Source organism: Pleuronectes platessa, chromosome 4 (assembly GCF_947347685.1).
Source record: "Pleuronectes platessa chromosome 4, fPlePla1.1, whole genome shotgun sequence".
Lineage (NCBI taxonomy): Eukaryota > Metazoa > Chordata > Actinopteri > Pleuronectiformes > Pleuronectidae > Pleuronectes > Pleuronectes platessa.
In genome coordinates, this window is record NC_070629.1 from 8,891,865 (window position 1) to 8,917,290 (window position 25,426).

Consider the following 25,426-nt stretch of genomic DNA (forward strand, 5'->3'; position numbering starts at 1 on the left):
TACTCTTTTTTTAAAAGCCACAGTGTAAGTTAATGCACCCATTATCAGAAAAAACCCTGACTTGGACACTGAGATAATCATGCAGCCTCAACCAAACAGCGAGTTGGTGAAAATATACAGTATATCTTATTAAAAACAATTTATTTATTGCCGCTTTTATTCTGAAAGCAAACAATCAACCGGAAGTTAAAGTGTTCTCTGTTAAGCTCATCGCACAATCCGACCAATCACAGTGGACTTCAGAGCCCTGTGGAAAGAGCACTCGGTTTAAGCACTTGTAGTGCCGGGGTGGGCGGGATTCAGGACACCGCAGTGAAGATCAGCCCCACACGCTCTGAAGAAGCTTGACCAGAGATACAAATCGAGATGACTCCCTGTTTGAACACTTCCTTTGTCAACAACAGTGCAGAGAGACAGGAAGTTCAGTCAGTCAGAGGACAGCTGATCCAGCAGCTCATCTAACATCATCTACAGGTTATTGTGGCGGGTATAATTGCAGCTAGGTAAGAATCTTCACTTCTCTTTCCTCGTCTGTTCCTCACCTTTACATGACTGGCTGCAGCAATGCTAACGTGAGCTAGTTATTGAGCAGGTTACCAAGTTCTGCTGACACAAGTTTGCTGGTGGAGTTAGAACCAGGTGTCGGTGAACCTGTATTATTTTACCTCATGTCGGGCTGCAGGTCAACTCCCAGTTCTCTCAGCCTCCTACATAACACACAGTGGTCACGCTCTTTAGCTAGTATCTAAGAATAGCTGGCTGCATAGCTACTCAATTGTGGAACTCAGTGTTATAACTGTTGCTGTGTTAATCTAGCAGCCTGCTCCCATCACATGGTTATTGTTCCCTGCCTAGACCATCGTGAAATGACATGGTGATCAGTGGCTGAGCGCCTGAGCTGCTGTTACTTCATCTCTACCTTTGTACTCCTCACCGTTGCAACAAAGATAAAGATAAAATGAAACCTTGGGATTCTATGTTTAACACCTGCCATTCTGAGCCTGTTCTCACACAACATAAATCCCGATTATTCATTTGATTGCCCTACAGCCAAGTACGCACTTTGTGTTTACTAAAATTGTCAAGTATTGTCCCGCCTGATTGACTTTCTAAGAAGTGGTAGAGGGCTGATCTTTCCCACAATTTCGAAATGTATTTAGCACAGCGATGATCTTCGATCTGAATTGCAATCTTTCGTCCCAGTTTCAAAATTTTCTCTCGAGAATATCCAGACTCAAAGCAGCCTGAGAACTTAGCTGTTCCCACCATTTGAAACTCATTATTGCATCAAAGGTTCCATATCCTCAGCTGATAGAATGTGGCCGCCTCACGCACCTCTTCCCATCTGTTTGCTGTATTTATCATTGTTTGTCGACTGCTCTAATTTGTCAGCCTGTGTCAACTGTTTCAGGACCTCATGAAATACAGACTGTGCTGTTGTAACACTGCATTTTACTCCAGATGCTTCATTTTAACGTGGCTGAACAGATTTGTTGTATAACCTTTGGAAGGGCGGTCCTTGGTCTTCAAAGTTTACAGTTTTGAGAAATATCTGGGCATACCGGAACCTCTACACTACCCACGTCAAGTCCTGTTAGCTTTTCGTCTCCTAGCCCACTTTGTGTTTTTTCAAATAGCCTAGATGGCTGTGCCGATGAACCAAAAGTTCTACGCATCGCTCTCGTAATGTGGATCTATGTAATTACTGTAGGTTAGATAGAGTAAACATCATACAATGTGACAATCTCTGTAGTTTGCTTTAACAGTAGATCATGGATGTCTTTAAGATTGATCACAATAAAAATGGTCAGATCGCCCAATTGGAAACGCCTAAAGCTGCTGTTAGTGTGTCTCCTTCTATTTCTTGAAGAGTCCACTCAAGCTGTGGGAGTAGTTTCAACAAAAGACCAACTAAACACAGGCAGCACATTAACCATTCAGCCAATCAAAAGTCAAGACTGACTGCAGTCTAAATTGGTCCCAGTCAAGCCACAAGATGCAAAGCAAATTTGAACCTGCTGATTCGTATCAAATCAAGAATGTCAAAAAACCTTTTGTAACAATATCACATGAATGACTCCAACGGCTGTTAGACCTCCATCTGTATATAATACGATTTGAACGGACCCGACTCGGTCTCATGATCATGTTTAACATCTGATATAATTTCTATCACCACACCCCCATGCTGCCGTCTCCATACAACACCAGTGACCACAGGTTTTTACTCTTTTCTTTTTCTGATTGCTTCTCTTCGCCAGATGTGACTGAGATTTGGAAGCAGATGCGGACTGACTGAAAACCCTGTCGGCAATCTACCGGTACATCGATGTGTATAATCTTCTTCAAGTTTGACCCCCGGCCTGCTTCCAAAAATGCCTACAGGTAGGACAATTAACCCTTTGATTATATGTTGAGAGTCATTGCGCTACAGCACATGCAGTAGAATAAAGGGAATTCTAAAAGAAAGCACTTACAAGGAAAAATATGATCGATCATGCTCCAGAAAGACCAGGTAATGCACTAGGTTGTTTTTTTCCGAAAATGTAGCTTAAGTTCATTAACAGCCACCTTGAAGTACTGTAGCTACAGCTGATGTGTAAAGAACAGGAAATGCTCACCAGAATCAGTCAGATGATGAAAACTATGTGTTACAAAATTTAATTATCTTCAAAAGGTAAATGTTAATCTTTAAAATGTAGAAGTGCATACATTTTGTGAGACAATTTTTTTAAACATGCTCAATATGTCAGGTCTTATTTATTTTCTGTTGACTCTGCTATAAAAGACAGTGCTGGGTTTGAATGTTTCACTCACATAGCTTCAATGAGGTGTTGGAACATGCAGCTGACGTTTGGCTACAGAAAGTTTAGAAACTTAAAAAATAAATAGAAAATAAACATGTGGGAAAACCGGTAAGGTTTCTAAATCCAGTCATTTCAAGTCTTGACATCACTGCTGTCATTCCCTGACAGTGCTGCAATGCTCCCTGTTTTATCTTATTCTAGGAATATGCAGTCTGCTACTGAGCTGATGTGCAAATGGTCACAGACCGCAGCATATTAACAGTTGAGTTAAAGGGGGAAAAAAATTGCAGTTTTTTTTTATATAGATGTTTCATATCTAATTTGTTATCTATCTAGTTTTGGACAGCGACATGACTGCTAATGGAATGGCATAACTACCAATGCAGAGCCCCACCTGTCATATCTTCCACATAATAATACAGAAAACAAGGCAAATTTAGCTGAAATATAAACATTTTAAAGTGCTGAATAAATCTTTCTACAACATCCACATGCTCCTCTTGCTGTAAAGGATGACATATTTCAGTGGATCACACAGACCACCTCACTGCGAGCAGTCAAAGTGGTTTGTATAGTGGTGTAAGTCCATCTTATTATATATAATAAGCTGGACCTAATATCCCAATCTCTCTACCTGGTCTCACTCCATCTCTGTCCTTCCCTCTGGGTGTCCCACCCTGCCCGAGGATATCACAGTGGAGATGTGTTTTGAGTGCTGACTCAGACCTGAACCTGGGGAAAGGTGAAACATGCTGTGTCCTAATGTGATTACTTCAGTTGCAGAATTAGGTTCCCTGTGCCATGTTGCTGTCTTAATCAAAAGAAATGTGTAGGAAACTTGGACAAAATTGGACTGAAGCGAGATTAAAGTTTCATTAAGTACAATTATTACACTCCCACGGCACAAAATGACAAGAGTGTATCTTCAGGGGTGAAACGACTGCATGTTCAGCACAAATGAATCATTGATTAACCACATGCTGAGATTCAAACTCAAGTTTCCAGCCTTTTTCAGAATGTCAGGGTGAGAGCTGTGCTGCAGTCAACCAGGCAGTATTGTAGTGTTATTATAGCCCTTAGTCAAATCAGCGTTATTTAGATATGCTCCACATGCAATGTTCACTGCACCCAACAAGACAAAAGTGATGAACAGAGCAAACGTTTACCCGATTTTAGAGAGTTTTTGCAACATTGGGGATACACCTGTCTCTCCCATAGAAGTAAATCTGCTAGATAAATTATGATGCATGTTGTAAGCAAGTTGACATTTTTGGCCCCACAATGGTTCGTAAAGGAAGCTCAAGGACAGTGTTAAATGTTAAGATTTGTTCCTCCTGAGAACATGAATGTACCCAGCATGAATTATACTACAGAGAGCGATGGTCCACAACCTTTGTATATATATATATATATATATATAAATATTTTGTCATGTTCCCTAGAGGATAAACACAAACGACTTTTGTGACCTTTCCAGAGTCTTAAGTTCTCACTCATTTGGTACTGTATCCTGCCATCTAGTAATGGTTAGGCTAGAGGAAAAGTCACATGGTCACCTCAAAGTTTTTCCTCTGGGGGCAATAACTATCTGCAGATATTTTCATTAAATTGTATTTTCCAAAATTGCCGTATCTAGGAACAGCTGGATGATCAAATGGAAATTTTACATGATGTGAATGCGATCTGTTGACCAAAATAATAAGGAAAGCTCATTTGGAAATCAGGAATATTCTTGAAAAGATAAATCCAAAACCAACAGTTGTTGCTGCCACTGTGGTAGTTGATTGGGAAATAAAAGAGTTGAGTATTCATGCACAGCTTTGATACCTCTCTGCTGCTTACCATCCTTCTTACATTACGCAGCTGGCCGACTGTCACTGTGATCCGAGCTGCGTATGTTATTTCCCCCTCAGGATCCGTTTGCAGATGCTCCCGCTTGTGCCGCATCATTAGTGTTAGCTTTGTTTCCGTGTCCCTCAGTACCATGGGAACAGGCAGCCACTATCCTTCGACGCACAGAGGTCGACCCCAATTAGGTCAGTTTAGTTAATCGGTTTGCTCTTACACAGGATCCACACTCGCATCCTGAAAGATTAATAGGGGGACCATTGCCAAGCTCAGAGGAAATACTCAGCGATTGTAGAGGTCAATAAATTTCATGTGCCCTTTTGTCTGCCCTGTGGTGTTTTCTGAAAGGGTCTTTTAAGTGCCTCTCTGCACTGTTTAAATCCTCATAACCTTAAACTATTCTTCCATATATGTGAATCAGTTAGTTCCATTGGTAAATTTATTATTCATCATTTCTGATATACCTTTTATATGCTTACCAACCATCAAGTACATAAGTCCATAATACTCTGTTGAATCGTGAATTCATGCTCACATGATGCAACAGTGAGAGATCATCTCTTCCTTCAAGCAAAGTCAATAGTTTTTCTGTTCTGTTTTATAACAGCTGAACAGGAGACGAGCAGGAGGAACCTTTAATAAACATACAGTGTGTATGCTGTTGTGTTAATAATAGGCTATAGGATGTTGACAGAGGGTGTAAAGCCACCTATTGGTGTTATGTATCGTTGGTTCACAACTGACAGTAGCAGAAAGGCGTTGATTAGGTAAAGCTCACCATGTAATTTGAAGCCATTATTGGCCTGAAGTATATATACAGTAGTCACTGACATCCTGAGTAAGAACACAGCTCACACTCTGGTGACTGTGTCAGACTTGAGTCAAATTCAAGGTGATTTATTATGAATCAGATCACACTCATGTGTATGCTGTTTACTGTGGTCTGTAGAAGTGTTTGTGTTGTAACCTTGCTTTGGTAATAAAAACAAAAGATTTAGAGTTGTATATAACACCTGCGGGGGATATAGCTGCGAGGCTTCGCCAAATGAGAGGAAAATTTGGTGATTTAGATTAAATCTGTCACAGATTTCTGCTAACAATTTCATATGGTTTTAATCTTCTATATCAAAGTGTGTTTTTTTTCACAGAGTAGCTTTAAGGTTGGACAAACTATCTTTTCCCACATTGTCATTCTGTTCTGATGTTAACTACAGTGAAGCTAAAGGATGTTTACTCTTTGTGAAATATTCAAGACGATTTCTTATGGTTGCACCATTCAATCTGAGTTTAAGCGTGAAAGGGGGAGAGACAACAGGGGAGAGATTTGGTAAATGGAACTGAACCTGCAGCCGCATCGAGAGAACACAAGCTTCTTTACCTGAGTCACCCACTAAACCTGTTAAACCCGTCAGTCAGTGGGGTTTAACAGAAAATAATATTTAAAGTAATTTAAATGTGAGAATTTATAAGATACGATTTTTGATTATGAGATCAGACCATTAAGTTGGTCCAAGCTGAATATTTCAGTTAATATCCTGACATCAGAACTGATGCTGTGTTTAGTTACAGTATCATGTGATGAACCTTGTGCACATCACTCATTTTTCATAATACACTGAAATAAAGAACACAATGTACAGGCATTCATTGGTTTTAAAACGAAAAGTGGAAAGTGGTCATAGTATATATAAACATTGATTTAAAAAAACAAACATCTGAATCATGCTTTTGTATTACACTGACACGGTCAGTTCACCAAAGTTACTTGGATCAAGTTCTTCTTTTATTTCACTTTTTCTTTTTGATCCTCTTTCCTTTGGTCATCATCAAAAGTGCACCCTGCTCCTTCATCTTCCCCTTTCATATCCTCTGCATCCGGGTCAGCCAATTTATGATGTAAAAGCAGAGGTGGGAAGTAATAAAGTACAGTTACATTGGTACTTTACTTAAGTAGATTTTTCAGATATCTTTCATCTACCTGAGTTATAGTTATTTGTGATGACTTTTTACTTCTTACATTTTAACACAAGTATCTGTACTTTCTACTCCTTGAAATTTCAAAACATGCTGGTTACTCTTGTTTTAATGTATTTGAAGGTATTTGAAGGTATTTATTCTTGCATCGTGGAGCGCTGCCTTCCCAATATCATTACATTACATTACATGTCATTTAGCTGACGCTTTTATCTAAAGCGACTTACTTTTTTTTTTTTTTAGAACACTCAGCATTTATGAGGGGCCATTTAGGGATTCAGTATCTTGCCAAGGACACTTAGGCATGCAGACGGGATAGAGTGGGATTCGAACCGGCAACCTTCTTGTTGCAGAGCACCCGCTCTATCCCCTAGGCCACGCTCTCCCCTAATATCAAGAGATATTTTAACATGAATGGACACTAACATAGAGAAGATGATTTCTTGCTATATATCCATTTGTGTATATCATACAAAACATCACAACACAATGCAAAGGACATATCAAGATAAAACAGACAGGAGACAAAGACTCAACCGTGTAGAAGAGGCACAGCACATATGTCTGAGACAAGGAGTAACAACATGTAAGAAAGTGAACAATCTGATAACATCAACAACGTCCCCAACAAATCAGGGCAACAAAACTTTCCCTATCATTGGCATTATTTCAATAAAAAATACTACATTCCATATAGCCTTCACATTTCCTCCTGGACAATTGTTTATGTATCAATTTTATATTTATATATTTAGTATATTGTTTTTTTGTTTGATTTGAATTAAGAGTGATTTAAGTTAAATCATTTTTGAACTATTTTAATGTGACACGAGTCTCATCTGAGGCTGATTATGGCACTTAGAGGGGTACTTTTTACTTTCATACTTTGAAAGTATCTGTACTTGTGTCAAAAGAGGGTGAATTCTATTGCACCCTTTGTGTAAAAGTACTTTTCTTAAGGCTCCTGAATACATCTAAGGGCTTTTATCAAGCTGGGAAACCTATAGTCCAACATCAACATCTGTCTAATGATCACCTGTGTAAATCGTTACCGGTAAGACAATGGCCTAGTGTCAGGAGGAATGTTATAGAAGGATGAGTAATTACACAAAATTTTGAAATTACACTCAAGTGCTTAATGACAATAGAGAATACAACAGCTTAAATGATTGCTGATGATTAGAAAGGTTTACATGGGTCACAGATAGAGCACAGATGTAACAGGAAGAATAATGTTCTCATGACCCCTGAATAATCTTTGAAGAGAGAGAGAGAGATTTGATACAAATATATGATATATTGTCAGCTAGAAAGGAAGATATAAAGGATGGGATGTATGTGTTTGTGATGAATGAGTCGCCGGTGATGGATCTCCTATTCGAACCACTGTTGACCCTCTGTAATAACTCTTCTTCAAGAGCAGATGAACACGACTCGCAGAAGGAACAGTAATAAAAACAGCTTCTCTGACCTCTTTTTCCATCTCCACAGGCTGATTTTGGCTGCAAACAGAGATGAGTTCTACAACAGGCCATCCAAAGCTGCAGACTACTGGGGAACCAACAGTGATATCCTCAGTGGTAAGTCAGTACATTTGATTCCATCTCGCCATAGCAAAGTGCACTGAATGAATAATTTAATTTGTCTTCTGAACGAGAGATACATAAACATAAAAGAAAGTTAGATCTGTTACTTGTGCTTGTGCAGGATTCATAAGGAGAGATAATATGCTCCTAATCAGGTCCATCATTTTATTTATTATTAAATTAAATTATTACATAACTAATGACATGCTCTAATGTTCAAATAGCATTACTTTCCTCTGACTACATTGCTGCATCTCCTCTTTTAAGCCTCTCTCTCTGAAACTCTCAAGCTGCTTTCAGACTTGCACAGAAATATGGAAATTTTCCTGAAATTTTCCAGTTGCTGTATGTGAGAATGCAAATTTCTGACTCAGTTGCTCCAGATATTTTCAGAACTTTTCCTGCCAGCTCCCTTGTAAAATGTCCGACTTAACCCATGTGAGAATAGCAGAACATTTCTGGAAAATCCACAGCGAGCGATTAGGTGTATCAATGATGTTTCAAACAAGCAACAGACGGAAAAAACTAATATCTCAGTATGAAAAAGAGGATCCATGCGCGTAGGCGCTGGCGAAGATCTTTGAAAAGACATTGAGATTCGAGAGCCATTAGCCATAAAAGCTGATGCCGGTGCTGATGTACTGTAACCAAAAGAACATTATTTCAGCTGCTGATTTGATACACCAGGCTATGCCCGGCCTCCTGCTTGCTCTACCCATTCTTCCGGATGTTTCCCTTTTGTTGTGAACATGTCTGATCTGAACTATCTTCTCCTGTGTTCTTCATACGTGAAAGCTAAACTCTGGAAAATGTCTGGACCCAATTTTTTTTCTGAAAACATCTGTAGAGTTCGCTTGTGTCCCCTGAAGCCCCCTCCCGAAAATGAGCAGCCTGTTCTGTTTAGCCAACTGTCCCACTGTGTTTTGATTAGTCAACTGCTTCCAGTGCATGAAGAAATGTTGGCCTCCACTCTTGCTTTACTTTGCTTTGTTAAGGCCTGTGCCCGACTGGCCACTAGGGGTGCATTATGCACATGTGGGGCATGTCATGTAAAATCAGTATCAGCTGACAACATCGACTACTGACGAGGTATTTCGGGGGCTTAAGTAGCAGTATTCTCTGGAGAGTAGAGGAGCTCCCTTTATCGCAGATGTTGGGCTTTTAACTTTGCAGATCTTTTACATACACAAAAAAATCTATATCACACATTTGAAGAAAGAAAAAGTGAAAAAGCATCTTATGTCTCCTTTAAGTAGTTCAGTCTCAATATAGTTGGAAAGGCTCTATTGCAAGGGAGACCAGACCAAAACAGTTGTCATTTGCATATAAAACACTACAAAACCAAGAAGTGGATAAGCAGTTTAATTGATTTCGATGGATTTGTGGTAAATGTAGACGGTATCATAAGCTCGATGAAACATTTTTTGGCTCAGTGATAATTTGAAAAAGCTGCAGATGTGGCGTTCGAATACAGCTTTATTCAAGGCTGAACACCTTTCAATAACCAAGGAAGGATCTGTGTCCTGCATCTCAGAATCCAAAACACCCCCCGCTGTGTCACAGGACATGTCCAACCTTAGTAAACTATATTTAATTGATTGATGTCCAATACACATTATAGCCAAGCAGGGGAAATCAATCATCCCTTTTTCCTGCTGAAGGAGGAAGCGTAGAGATAGCCTCGTTGTTCATCAGCCTCCTCTCCCCTCTATAACAGAGGGGTCAGGACTCCACTAGTGGGCCCTGAATTGATGGCTGCTTTTATGCAATGTGACAGGAATAAATGGCTCTGCCTTATATGTGGGGCGGGTTGGTGGGTGGTGGAGGTGGGCAGAGGAGATATAGCATGACGAGGAGGGAAGTAAGCTATAGCTCCCAGTGGGATCAGGCTAGCCTTCTATCTAGCCCCCAGGAGAATACGATCGTTTGGCCCCCTTGGTCACTGTCAGTGTAAGTGGACCCGTCTCTATTGATCAGCAGGAAGTGCAGCAGACGAGCAGGGCTATTCTTTTTCTGTGTCAAATGAAGAAGAGGAAAGTGGGAAGAAAACAACTGATCAACGGATGGATTGATTTTTTATTTCATTACTGCCAAAGCTCTACATGGTGCTACTTCAATCAAAGGATATATTAAATGATGTATACCTCATATTCTTGCCCTAATGCTTTAATGTAAGTGACTGTCCAGGAAGATGACATCATCTGTTAACCTTTTTATTTATCAAATGTATCTTAATGCAGGATAGTTTAACTTGTTCAAGAAAGGATGCTTTGCTTCAAAGCTTGCAGACTGAGGGTTCGTCTGATTGGGGCCTTGGCAATGAAATAGCAAATGGACACAAAAAAACACTTTATGAGATTGAGGTCAATGTTAGGTTAATACTTAACCAGTTTGTTATAACGTTTCTTGTAAAGAGTTATGCAATAAGGTGTTAAATACTAAAGAAATAGGAAATCTCTATTTAAAATAATTTACCATTATGGTTTCATTACTGGAAACCTTCTTTTTGACTGATTTACTTGTATTCTTGCCCATTCCACATTAATGTATTTTTCTGTTTTGATTAAAAATGCAATTAATTCTACTAAATGATTAAAAGTCGACAAATCCAACACAATATTCTCTATAATTATCACTAAATTAGTTATTTTTCTAAAAACATAATTGAAAATTACCCACTGTAATTTTATTGGGGAACTTACCTGTGTTGATCATGATGTAGGTTTCTTAAATCTCTGGGAAAAATTCCAAAAAACATGAATAATGACTTTTCTGAATGGAATGTGACTGGGTGTTGCATTTTGGGGGAACGGTTTGTAGTTTGGAGGAGACATGTATTCATCCGCCACAGTGACATTAGGATTTTTTTATTTGATATATTGTTTCCACCTTTTTTCATCAATATAATAACGTATTGCTACATCTGTGTAACACAGGCCTGGACCTGGAGTGTGGTAAGGAGGGAGGATCATGGCTGGGGATCAACAAGAAGGGCAAGCTGGCTGTAATCACAAACTACATGGAAGGACATCCCAACCCTGACGCACAGGGACGAGGTGAGCCCGCCAGGAATGTCTAGTGTTAACTCACACAGCTCAAATTCCTACTTACACTCACACCAGTTACTTGATAATTGAACTGTTCCTTATGTATTACGTATACTCATGCAATTTGAGTAAGATGGCACTGTACATTTAGATGTGATCCATCATTTATCATCTAAGAGCCATTTGGTGGTGGGGTACATTTCAGATTTGAACTAATACAGCACTTGTAACAGATGGAACCTTTTTTGGTACTTCATTTTCTCTGTCATGACTAAAATGTCATATTGCAGTGAGCATTGTTTGTGTTGAGTGACAAGAGCTTTAAGCTCTCCATTGACTCACTGACTCACTGTGAGTTGAACAAGCTGCAGGGTCGACATAGTCATGTTAATAACTCAGGAGAAATGACTTATATTTTATCAAATAAAATGTTACTTTTTTACAAATTTTTGGGCTCAAACTTAGCCCACGACCAAACTCATTTATATTGTACCTCGTATAAAAGCAATATACAAAGGTCTGGGGGCCCCTCACCACTACAGGTACCTTCACCACCATCACTTCATCGTGCACTCTGATTGGCTGCAGTTGTTGCCAAGTCATTATTATTAGATATTTAGCCGACTAGAAATCTCATCGGAGGCTCTGACAGGTTTGGTACCTGACCCTAACTTTTAAGGATCCCATGAAATAATTTTTTTCTGAAAGTTAAATACATCGATCATGTAGTAATTTGTTCAGGTTTATTGAGTGCATGAATTAAGAACCATTTCTTTGTTCTGCGGATTTTCTGCAGGGTTTCTAGTGTCCAACTACCTTATGGAAAAGGATTGGGACAGTTACTCCTACCTGAAGAAGGTGTCATCAGAAAGCCAACTGTACAATGGCTTCAACCTCATCACAGCAGAGTTCAAGTAAGTGAAGGATGTGGTGAAATGGACCTTTCACTGATAAAGCTGGGTCAAATTATTTTTTACATTTTCGGAGTCTATTCACCAAGTTTTTGGTATAAAATAGCCACTGTTTATTAAAGCGGGAAAAACATGTAATACGGCCTCTAAAGGCTGCCGGACATTAAGAGGAGTTCTTTGTTTTACTGCGTGGGTGTCCCGAGGTGACTTCTTATGGTGGACACACCAGAGACAGTGGCACATTCCTGCACACGGTAGGTTTTTAACTCAAAGATTTTTCAAGTTGTCGAGAATAAGGTTGTCGCTCTGTTCAGCTGAGTTCTGGCCCACTCTTACCTTGAGGCAGCGTCTTCATCTCGTGAAAAGCTGTGAGCTGTGAAAGAGTCAACATTAAAGTTCTGAAGAAACACCTGCACATATTTCAGAGTTTCAGACAAAGAAAAACTAGACATCATTAAAAAATAAATCCTTTTTTTCCCTTGTCTGCTTCAGTGGCCTGAAATAACTGAATTTGGCGACCGAGTAAAGGTAGAAAAATCTAAGTGGGATCAGTGCGCTCTGAGATAGGCCCCTCTATCATCGAAGCAGATCTCAGTTTTCTCAGCAAGAGTTTTGTTGTTCAGCTCTAACACAAATCGCAACCAAACTGTATCCCTGCTGGGGGAGATAGAAAAAAAATCATCTCATCCTCTTAACATGGCCTCAAGCAGGATCCGTCTCAAAGGGGATTTACTTATGCTTGTATATACCTTCTCCTACAGGGTTAGCATCTCTATTAGTTCTACACAGGTATAAGGTTCAATTGGTGGATTATTTTTAATAACAGGGTTAAGGGTTTCCACAGGGTCTTAAAAGGTAAAAACTATGATTAAGTTGAAAGCTGCAGCCAATCTTTCTGTTTCAGTTTTGGAGAATTTGGCCTCAGATGTGCAGAATCCAGACAAAGGCACAAATAAAAACAAAAGACAAAGGTGGTGCTGACTGGGCTGCCTACAACAATAAGTGCTGAAAACTGGTATACAACTAGTAAGGTGCAGCAGGGTGAGCCTGAAACCAAAGGACATAGTGCATTGTCAGACTGGGCTGCTTGCTGAGCTGCCTGAGCACAAAGAACTGCATGTAGAGAGATGCAGAGAACAGGAGATCACACCCAGCCAGGATCACACAGGAGCAGCACTCAATCTGAGGCAGAGCAGAAACATACATTCTGGCAAAGCATATATGATAAAACTAACTCCCAGAGGTCAATGTTTCCAAATTGTTGTTAAATGTTAACCCAGTAAAGAAGGTCTTAAATATGGACTTGATACATACATACTTAAATTAAAGACTAAAGCTTAATGTCTCTGCGAAAAGTCCACACCAGTTAATGTTGCGAGTAGAAGCATTTTTCTTGCATTGCAGTATAGAGCTAGTTTGTCACTAAGATTACAAGTTTGAGGAGAAATATTCAGATCAAGCCGTTAAGACATTTGTACAGACAAGACAAATACCTCTTTTGCTAAAAAATGTGCAGGTACAGTGTATATGCAGGGTTTTTAAATGCAGGTAAACCCGATTTTAAAAAGACGTTGACTCCTTTCCCATTGCGAGTTTTCCTCTCTGTTTAATCCTCCCGTTCGGCATGTGACTGATAAGAATGAAGAAGACAACTGAGAGCTCTCTCACCTCGCTGTATTGTCTCAATCAATCAATCAAATTTTATTTGTATAGCCCATATTCATAAATCACAATCTGTCTCTTGCCTAGTTTTGGTTTAACATTGTAATTACAGGATTACACTAAATAATTTTGTATGAAATATGTACCTCATCATCATCGCCTACGTGGGCTGCGTCTACCAATACTTGACATTGAGTGGTTTGTAGATGCACCATGACTCAGTTTGATCTGGTCTGGACTAAGAACACCTCTTTCAGACTAAGTTTTGGTCCTTGGGTATAGACCGGGGTCGGAAGTGCCTTTCACACCTGTTAATTTGGAGTAAACTAAACTGATGGAGTCAGAAGGTCCGGACCAAACAAAGGTGATTATGAAAGCTAATATAAAAAAAATGGTCCTGGGCCTTCAAGTTTATTTTAGAAAACAGAAACCCACTCTTAAATCCAGTTTTCTTTCTTTCGATTTTGATTAAAGAAAGCGCCAACCTTCAAACTGTTTACATGTGCAGTACTACTCCTACCAGCCCTCCATGCACATTGTTTTATCATGCAGAGAAACCATACAGTCTATAGGAGAAACCCAAACCTGGACCGGCCTCCTGTGACAGTTCCACTTACTAAACTATAATAGGACAGTTGCTGTTTGATAGAGTTTACAAAGGTCCCAAGTTTGTAATATCTGCACCAAATAAGAAGAAGTCTCAGCTTCAGTACAAGCGTTTCATTTCAGCCTTTGAAATCTTTGTGAGTTCTCTTTTCACATAGGACCACACTTACCAGCAGATAGATTGCTTAGATGTCATTTTCTATCAGAAACCATTAGAATATGCAAATGTCCATATTAGAGGCGGGAGATATAGTTGTGCCTGCACTCAAATTCCTCTTTAATGAATAAGGTGCCGCTCAACGGCCATGAGACACCAGCCAAGTTGAAGACGGTCTGTGTTTATGTTGTGGTGGTGAAGTGTCGGAGCCACTTCAACTACAAATAGAGAGGACACAGTAACAGAAAGCAAAGCTACGTCTTCACTGCCATCATCACCAGCCTATTAATTTCCACTGTAGTGTGCCCAGCAGGTTAGAGGAAATGAGACGTCTAGTTTCTTTCCAGATCAATAACTACATGCAGTGGATATAAAGGATGATTTATCATTGTTTTTAACCAGAGAAGATGATTCATGATGTGGTGGTGGTGCTGTCATTTTTGTAGCAAACCGTGTCTCCACTCAGTTCTTAAGAGTTTGCGATCACCCTCATTTGAAATGGCTTGAAATGTGTATTTCATACAAAACTTGGGAGACATTAAATATTTACATGATTTATATATGACTTGTTTTTAATTGTGATACCTTTCAATTTAAAGTCGCCTTGATAAATAATCAATAGCCATGTTGAAATGTGATTACAAGTGGATGGATGGTTTGGTCACTGGCAGCCATGTATTTTGAAAACATCCCACTGAGCCATCCCTCAGTGGAGCTAATAACATATATACAGTGGAGGAAATAATTATTTGATCCCTCGCTGATTTTGTAAGTTTGCCCATTCACAAAGACACAAACAGTCTATAATTTTAATGGTAGGTTTATTACAATAGTGAGAGATGGAATATCAAAAGGAAAATCCAGGAAATCACTTTAAATTAAATATATAAACAGACTTGCATTTTATCAAGTGAAATAAGTATTTGATCCCCTGCCAACCATCAACAATTCTGGCTCCCACAGACTGGTTAAATACTCCTACTCCTTATATACACTGAAAAAAACATGTTACCTGCAGCAAAGACACCTGTGTGTCAATCAGTCACCAATCACCTGTATAAAAGACACCTGTACATGCATTCATCAGTCAGACTCCAAACTCTCCACCATGGGCAAGACCAAAGAGTTGTCTAAGGACATCAGGGACAAGATTGTAGACCTGCACAAGGCTGGATTGGGCTACAAGACCATAGGCAAGAAGCTGGGTGATAAGGAGACAACTGTTGGTGCGATCGTTCGAAAATGGAAGACGCACAAAACAACCATCAATCGTCCTCGTTCTGGGGCTCCTTGCAAAATCTCACCTCGTGGGGTATCACTGATGATGAGGAAGGTGAGAAATGATCCAAGAACTACACGCGAGGAGCTTGCTAATGATCTCAAGGCAGCTGGGACCACAGTCACCAAGAAAACCATTGGGAACACACTACGCCGCAATGGATTAAGATCCTGCAGTGCCCGCAAGGTCCCCCTGCTCAAGAATGCACATGTACAGGCCCGTCTGAAGTTCGTCAATGATCACCTGAATGATTCAGAGAAGTCTTGGGAGCAAGTGCTGTGGTCAGATGAAACCAAAATTGAGCTCTTTGGCATCAACTCGACTCGCCGTGTTTGGAGGAGGAAAAATACTGACTATGACCCCAAGAACACCATCCCCACCGTCAAGTATGGAGGTGGAAGCATTATGCTTTGGGGGTGTTTCTCTGCTAAGGGGACAGGACGACTTCACCGCATTGATGGAAAGATGGACGGGGCCATGTACCGTAAAATCCTGAGTGACAACCTTCTTCCCTCCGCCAGAGCACTGAAAATGGGTCGTGGATGGGTCTTCCAGCAGGACAATGACCCAAAACATACAGCCAAGGCAACAAAGGAGTGGCTCAAAAGGAAACACATTAAGGTCATGGAGTGGCCAAGTCAGTCTCCGGACCTTAATCCCATCGAAAATCTGTGGAGGGAGCTGAAGCTTCGAGTTGCGAAGCGACAGCCTCGAAACCTTAAGGATTTGGAGATGATTTGCAAAGAAGAGTGGACCAAGATTCCTCTTGATACGTGCACAAACCTGGTAATTAACTACAAGAAACGTCTGACCTCTGTGCTTGCCAACAAGGGTTTTGCCACCAAGTACTAAGCCATTTATTGGCAGGGGATCAAATACTTATTTCACTCGATAAAATGCATGTCTGCTTATATATTTTATTTAAAGTGATTTCCTGGATTTTCCTTTTGATATTCCATCTCTCACTATTGTAATAAACCTACCATTAAAATTATAGACTGTTTGTGTCTTTGTGAATGGGCAAACTTACAAAATCAGCGAGGGATCAAATAATTATTTCCTCCACTGTAGTTCAAATTTCATCTCCCATCTTCTCTGCTTGATGCTCTCAAGACTCCATATCCAACATGTCTTTCTCTATAGTGTCGGGTTTTGATTCCACTTTATGTCACTCCTGCTTTTAAGTCAGTGGCCAGAGATGATCCATTTTAATGAAAATCTCCTCTGATGTTTGCCTACAAAGAAATGCCTCCTTTAATGCATTTTCAGTCAAGCAGAGAGGGCCTTTTTTTAAAAACAACTCTGGCTGGAAAAATAAAGCACTGGTTCAATCTCACGGTCTACAACCGTGTGGTGTATTCTTGGCAGAAATTAGTTTGAGCTGAAAAAGAAAAACAGCAGTGCAGCAGATGCACACGTTCCAGGGTTTCAGGGATGGATGAGCTCTCAAAATTAAAAAAAAGGAACTCTGATGAGTATTTGTATTCCAGGCATTTGTAAGATTACCAATGGAGAAACATTCACTTCCTACAGAATAAAACATAATTTCTACTGAATAGAATTGTCAGATGCTCACAGTTATTAGCTCAAATTTAGCCTTCATTATAATTGAGGGAATCCAGGTGCCCTAAAATTCCCCCCAAAAAATCAATAGTGTTGATTTTGGGCTTTCTACTTGTTAACATTGGGTCATACTTTTTAATCAGAGAGGAGATCTGAATTCCACTACACTTACCTAACTGTTTACTTCTGTCTCATCTTATAAAGGCTCTTTTTTTCTAGGTCAAATGAGATACGATTTCATTATTAATTACTAAAAGAACATTATGGTCCTTTGTTTTATTTTTCAAGTCAGAAGTCACCTTGAGGCCAAATACAGTATCTGATGTTGAAATGTCAGCATAATTTATAAAGATTAAATCAAGTTCATTGTTATGACTCCGTGCCGACGACAGCTTTGGCCGGAGGGACGTCTATCCCTCTCATTTCTTGCGAATCCGATATCTCAGAAAAACCTTTTTCTTCAAATTTGGTGCAAGTGTTCACTTGGATTCAAGGGGGACATGATTCGAATTTGGAGGTAAAAGGTCAAGGATCAAGATCACTCTCACCTAACAAAACACTTTTTTTTTTGCCATCACACAAAAATACAAAGATGAAATGAAGTGATTACATTTAATATCCAAAGGGTCTGCAGTAGACCGACTCACAGAGCATATCCATGTAGCCATATTCAGTATTATGGAGAGAAATCATTAGAAATGGACGAGCCTCAGTTTTCATTTCCATTCCATTCCTGTAATGCCCGTATATGTGGGTGTACATGCACAGACGTGTGTGATTGGATAGGAGTTTTCACTTTACCATTACAGAGGAGCCCCCCCATCAATATGCCCATCTACATTCTGAGCTGATGATGTTGAATGCTCTTCCAGCCATCTCCAGGCAACTACACCACAGCTGGCGAGGGGGAAACTGCTCGGCCGCCTCAGCATAGAGGACTCTTCATTAGAGCGTCTCCCAGGCAGCATACTGATTACATTGCTGACTGAGATCTGAAAAAGCCATTTTTCGACTCTTCCCTCCTCGTTCTCTCGCTGCCCACTGGCCTCGACCTCCTGCCGTTCCCTCATCTCAGCTCCCATCAACACACCGCGCACCTGATGGGACTTCCAGTAGTGTTGCCAGTTTGAATAGGAAGAAATAGAGCTATCTCTCCCGAAGTCCTCCACCTGCTAGCACCGTGGTCAATTGGATGCACATTCCAGGAAAAGTGTGCTTACATAGATAGACACCAACTCTTTCTGATCTAGTGTTTGAGGCACAGTATCAATATAGTGTTTCAGACAATGTGTTTGCCCCCAGCAGAACTAACAACGAGTAGAAACCTTTACAGACGCCTCCATTTCCTTTTAAATTGCAGTGCCATCTGGTTCCCACTGAACAACGGCTGTGTACACGCAAGTATGAGGGGAGACTGTTATCACCCGAGTCAACACTGGCCAGTTCTACTGTGTTCATAGGAACCGTAAGAACACAGAAAAGGCAGCTTTTTATTCTGACTGTTCAGCTCGCAACAACATTGAGTTGTTTTTATTTGTTTTTGTCAGAGAGACTAAACTTCAGCTGTGAGGATTCTCTTGCAGCTGCTTGGAGAAACTTTGTCCTGCATTTTAGAAAGCACCCTCTCCCAAGAACTTTACAAAAGACAGATGAGCTCTTGTGCAAACAGTTAAGAGTGAAACAGAGGCAACTGGTGTTAGGAGAGCGTGTTAATCTCTTATAACGTGTGGCCAGGTTATGAAAGGAAGCGTGAATGTGTCGTCATATTATCCCTCAGTCCTCAGTCAGAGATAACAATGTCCCTGTTAAGATAATGTACCGACAAATCAGATGGGATCAGGTGACGCTAAACTCAAGCTTTTTATTGTCACGTCACTTCTCTGCTTACGTTAGTCTGTCTGTGTAGGTGACCTAACAGATCATGAGGAAAAAAGAGAATCATTTTACTGTCACAGTGAGGTGAAGCTTTGATGAGCATGTCTTGGAACAAATCCCAAGCAAAGTTACATATTTCTTGTGCATCAAAATTCAAACAAAATTTACAGAATACATTTAAAACTCACTAGCCTACTTGTAGATGAAATTCATATTTTTCATCACAGATTCTGCAACTCACTTAATTAATGATCATTTTTGCCAAATATTTTCTTATTGATTAAACAGTTGTTTGGCCCTTTAAAAAAAAGAACTGAAAATAGAAAGTCCCCATGAAAAAGCAATACATCTTTATGTTTGAGAAATAGAGCTGGGCAATTTTACCAAAATTATATCAGGATAGAAATTCAAGTGAATTTGGAAAGTCATCATGATAAATATCACAATTATATTCATTTTAAGTTTAAAGACAGATTTTTTTTTGCTCGTGAGTGAAGGTTATGGTTTTCTCTTCTTGGTGAGGAGAAAAGGGAAATTATTTGATAAACATATAAAATCTTTACAAATCTGTCGCCCGAGTCAACACTGGCCAGTTCTGCTGTGTTCATAGGAACCGTAAGAACACAGAAAAGGCAGCTTTTTATTCTGACTGTTAAACTCGCAACAACATTGAGTTGTTTTTTATTTGTTTTTGTCAGAGAGACTAAACTTCAGCTGTGAGGATTCTCTTGCAACTGCTTGGAGAAACTTTGTCCTGCATTTTAGAAAGCACCCTCTCCCAAGAACTTTACAAAAGACAGATGAGCTCTTGTGCAAACAGTTAAGAGTGAAACAGAGGCAACTGGTGTTAGGAGAGCGTGTTAATCTCTTATAACGTGTGGCCAGGTTATGAAAGGAAGCGTGCATGTGTCGTCATATTATCCCTCAGTCCTCAGTCAGAGATAACAATCCCCATTAAGATAATGTACCGACAAATCAGATGGGATCAGGTGACGCTAAACTCAAGCTTTTTATTGTCACGTCACTTCTCTGCTTACGTTAGTCTGTCTGTGTAGGTGACCTAACAGATCATGAGGAAAAAAGAGAGAATCATTTTACTGTCACAGTGAGGTGAAGCTTTGATGAGCATGTCTTGGAACAAATCCCAAGCAAAGTTACATATTTCTTGTGCATCAAAACTCAAACAAAATTTACAGAATACATTTAAAACTCACTAGCCTACTTACAGATTCTGCAACTCACTTAATTAATGATCATTTTTGCCAAATATGATCTTATTGATCAAACAGTTGTTTCTGCCTTTAAAAATAAAACTGAAAATAGAAAGTCCCCATGAACAAACATTACATCTTTATGTTTGAGAAATAGAGCTGGGCAATTTTACCAAAATTATATCAAGACAGAAAATTCAAGTCAATTTGGAGGTCGGAGGACTTTGGAAGTCATCATGATAAATGTCACAATTATATTTATTTTAAGTTTAAAGACCGATTTTGCTCCTGAGTGAAGGTTATGGTTTTCTCTTCTTGATGAGGAGAAAAGGAAAATTACTTGATAAACACATAAAATCTTGACAAATCTGAGGTGGATGGTTTATGTGTTATATCTTCTCACTGTGGTTATACAATGTATGAGAGATATATCAATGTATATCGAACATTTTTAATATTGCCACTGAGGAAATGTTATCACGATAATTATTGATATTGTTTCCACTCTTTACATCACATACAAAATCTTTGTTAATGGTTTGTATAGCAAACATTTTCCACTTATGTTGATATTTTATCAACCACAGCTTCACCCCAGTTGCCTGATTTGTATTTTGGCTTTTAAGACCATAAAATGAAGCTTATTGCAGAGCAACAGGACCGGCAGCATATTCTGCTCCTGTCCTGCCAGCTCTTGACCGGGAAACTATCCAAGTCAGATGCTGAAGCAGTGTTGCACCACATTTCAGACGGACCGATGTGACTGGGATGGATGTCATAAAATTGACATCACAATATTCTCTCTACTACTCAAAGGATCTGGTATTCACTCTCCTGTAGGACATCTGCCATCTATTTCAGACTCATTTTTCAGACTAAATACATCTCCTCGAAGTGAGGAGCGATCTCGCACCTAAACTAGATGGTTGTGGTGGGAGTGAAAGGTGTTTTCTCAATGCTAATTTGTAAGTTTTAACGTTACCCTGTTGTTCCTTTGGATAAGACTTAAATGCTGCTTTCCAGGACTGCACAGGAAAGCAGTCATTAAAGAATACTGTGTGGTGCACTATTGATATTCTCTCACACCCTGAGAACTCATTTCACATCATTCCCTCCTAAGTGCTCCTTAGAACAGCTTGCTGTATTTGGAGCTTCTTAGACACATTATGATTCTTACCAGCGCTTTCATAATTGGATATGAACAGGTTTAATCATCACTAAACGTGATCTCTAATTGTCTGTCTTCCTGTGTCCTGTGTAGAGCCAAACAAGACACTGTGTGTTACTATGGAAACAGAGGGAGCCCTGAACCCATCCATCTAAAAGCAGGTCTGTTTTTAATATGGTTGCTGTAGAAACTGTTCCTTTCACATTTAACTCTCCTCTCTTGGCCTATGGCCCGTTCCTGTTGTTCAGACATTTCAGTGCTGATATTTCTCTCCGATGGATGATGTGCCACAAGGTCACAGAGCGCACTGTACATTTGTCTGTATCTTTCATGTGCTCCTCGGCAGGAATCTACGGCATGAGTAATTCACTGCTGGAAACTCCGTGGAGGAAAATGCTGCAAGGCAAGCGCCACTTCACCAGCGTTGTCAACGACCAATCCCTGTCCTGTGATGGGCTGGTGCAAGAGCTGCTCAATGTCCTCAATAATGAGGAACTGTGAGTGATGAACACCCACCCACCCATTTCCTTGCTATAGAGTCACAACCAATAATCATCTTCATATGTATCTGTTTAGTAAATAATTCTAGGTTTACAATTTTTGAGGGACTTAATAATATCCCACTGAGGGTGTTTACATCTATTTTCACCAGAAATATGTAATTTTAAGGGAATACTTTTTGGAACTAGAGTTATTTACTCTCATTCTAATGGTTAGAGAAGGAAGCAAATGCCCCTCTTGTGTATTTATGATTAATAGTAAACTTCTGCCAACTTAATTAGCTTAGCTTAGATGAGCTTAAAGCAACACAATGTAACTTTTACTGAGCAACAGCGCCCTCTGCAGCCACTCATGGTGATTAATTCTGTTGGTCTCCTTGTCTGGTGTTTTTCATGTGGTGAAAAAACAAAGCCTATCAATGTGTTGAGCATGGCTCTGACTGTGTACTCCCACTCACTGAGCTGAAACACAACTGACCCATGATTCCCGTCTTCGTAAACCTGAAGAGCTGCGGCTGTAAAAGCTGCTGCTGTTTTTATGTCTCTAGTATTTACCTAAACTTTGGCACTAGTTCACTCAGGAGATTGTACCCACTGGCAAGAACAGACGTTCAGGGTGAGGTGTGGGAATGAAAGCATCAACTCTCCCCTAATCCAAGTCGGTGTAACATCAAACTAATTTTGAAGCTGCTATTTTAAGTTTAAAAGTTGTAAATTGTTGTTTAAACACAAAGTATAGAAACATGGGGAAAAACCTAGGCTTGCTCCATCTGAAAGACACACTAATTCACCTTCTAACACCTAAAGTTCATCTACACGTCTCTTGTTTTTGTTCAATGTGAACAATAAGTTGTGGTTTGATGGGTTATTAAGTACTGGACTATTTTTGGCCATGCTTAACTTTATATAAATACAGGCTGATCACTAATATGTTCACGGCATTATGTTTCACTGTTGCTAAATTATCTCCCTCCTAGAAGTTTCTTCCAGTTAATGAGGGAGTTTTTTCTCTCCAGTCGCCAAAGTGCCTGCTCATTTTGGGAACTGTTGGGTCTGTCTGTCAATATTAAGGTCTTGACCTTCTATTTAAAGTGCCTTGAGGCAAATTTCGATTTGGTTATAGAAATAAAATTTAGCTTAATAGAACGATGAGCAGAAAGGCATGCCAGGCGTGAAGAGATGAACGCTGTCCACTTGACTAAAGTTGGCGCCAGAGCCCAGGAGTGTAATATATTGTGAAGTGATTGCTGACAGTACAGCAGAGAATGATAAAATGTGACTCTAAAGGATCCTAAAGAGGTGTGTTGTGTTGTTTTCCAGGAACACACCTGATCCTGTTCAGGAGAGCCAGGGTGAGGGCTACAGTAAGCCCATGCTCCAGGCTTTGTCAGCGGTGTTTGTCCATTCAACTGGTTATGGCACAAGGTCAGTGTCTTCCACCCACTCTACCAATACCCCCCCCCCCCCACTGACAGCACTGTGTTAGGATCATAGACGGAAGAGAAGGGAAGTGTTAGTACATAAAAACCTCCAGTGTAATCAATCCTCCACAGAAAGGAAATGAAATGGGATTGTTTGGACTGTGATGCCACAGTGGATTAGAAGCTACAGAGACTGTCCTGTAGCCAAAAGGTCAGCTGGTCAGTCTTTGCCAGAGCCGTCAAAGTGTCAATTTCTCAAGGCACTGTCTGCTGCCTCCACCTCTGTCTTGATAACATTGTTTAACTGAGTACCTCAAGTTTGAAAATGTGACTTTTAATGATCATATTTGTCCTCAGCATTACTTACGATGTTACTTACGACGATCTTACTTACTTACACAACAAGAATGCAACAGCTATGAGACGGAAGCACAACCACAATGGAACTGAGCTACAAGGATTTTGACAATGAAACTTGCAGAGCTGCTTACCAAAGACAAGTCTGCCGTCGTTTGCCGCTTGGCTTGATCGGGTTTTTCCAAACAACGGCTCACTTGACAGCAAGAAGTAACTCGATTCAGTCAACATCCCTCACTGTTGTAGTCAATTCAGCGCTGTATTTCTATTGTGGCTTTTGCATTTGTGTTAGGCATCTCGGGCCACCGTAGTTACTCCTGCCATCTGCATGTCTAGGTAGATTTATTTTCAGTCATTCGTTTAATATTTTTATATGTGTCCCTGCCCATTCAGGACTAATACAATAATCCTCATTGACGCTGAAGGGAACGTGACCTTCACAGAACGCACCATGCTCAATTGCGACACAAGCAAATGGAGCACCAACTCTTTCCAATTCAAGCTGGAGGGATGAAGACGTGATGGAGGAGACCCACTGTGTGCCTTTTTGCATTACCCTTACTTTCCTCACCCTCCTTCCCCATCACCTCAAACTGTAAAACACAGTTAAAATCAGTTAAAAAGACCTTTAAAAAACCATTATATGTGAACATGAACTCTCATTTGCACTTTCTTTCAGGTGGCAGCAATATCCACCTCTTTAACAATGATGACGTGTTTTTCTTCATAATTTCGTTCATAATTTATGTTAAAATGCATCTTCTGATACATATGTATGAATTTGCAAAGTTGCCAAAGAACATTTATAATTTAGAAAATACATCTCAAAACAGGAGGGTGGGTTGCTTGAAAAATGCCAGTTTCTATCCTTAAAAAAACTGCAGTCAATGCTTTTGTTGACAAGATTCTATGAATGCAATCTAATTTATTATTGATAGTGTCAGATTTTTAACTTTAAATCCATGACATGGGTGAACACACTTAAAACACAATCTTCAGACTGCAATTTGTAGTTTCATCTATTAGCCAGAAAAGTTAAAAGATATATGCATATCAATAATGCATATTATTTTGTACACTCTTCCATAGGGTAGTCGTTTTATTAGAGAATGTTTATTCAGGTTTAAAATCACAGTAATTTCCATCGACGAGTCACAACGACTTTTTTCTGCCCTAACCCTGCACAACTATTGTCTCAGTACTGATTACAGCAGGGAGTTCATTGTAAAATGCAAATAGTTTAAAGGTAAAGTGATACATTTTACAGCTGTTTGACAATAAAAGACTACCCTTAAACTCTCATGTCTTGTTGTATAATAATTGTTCAGAATGTGAGGAACCTTAATTTTTAATAACTTCACATGTTCATGCACCTCATTTCATGTTCATTTACTTAACAGCTGGCTAGAAATGTTATACATCTGCTTCCTGTTTCTTTCCATCTTTCTTTTGCG

General features: G+C 39.7%; 1 protein-coding gene across 1 annotated transcript; it reads left to right on the forward strand.

Moving 5' to 3' along the window:
- The first annotated feature begins 295 nt into the window (after positions 1–295).
- On the forward strand, positions 296–25,268 carry tango2 (transport and golgi organization 2 homolog (Drosophila)). Its single transcript, XM_053421198.1, has 9 exons — positions 296–503; positions 2,262–2,385; positions 8,121–8,209; positions 11,152–11,271; positions 12,059–12,176; positions 21,788–21,855; positions 22,041–22,191; positions 23,515–23,619; positions 24,366–25,268. Exons 2-9 carry the CDS (start codon positions 2,330–2,332, stop codon positions 24,484–24,486), a joined length of 828 nt encoding a protein of 275 aa, XP_053277173.1. The 5' UTR covers positions 296–503; positions 2,262–2,329; the 3' UTR covers positions 24,487–25,268.
- The last annotated feature ends 158 nt before the right edge of the window (positions 25,269–25,426 follow it).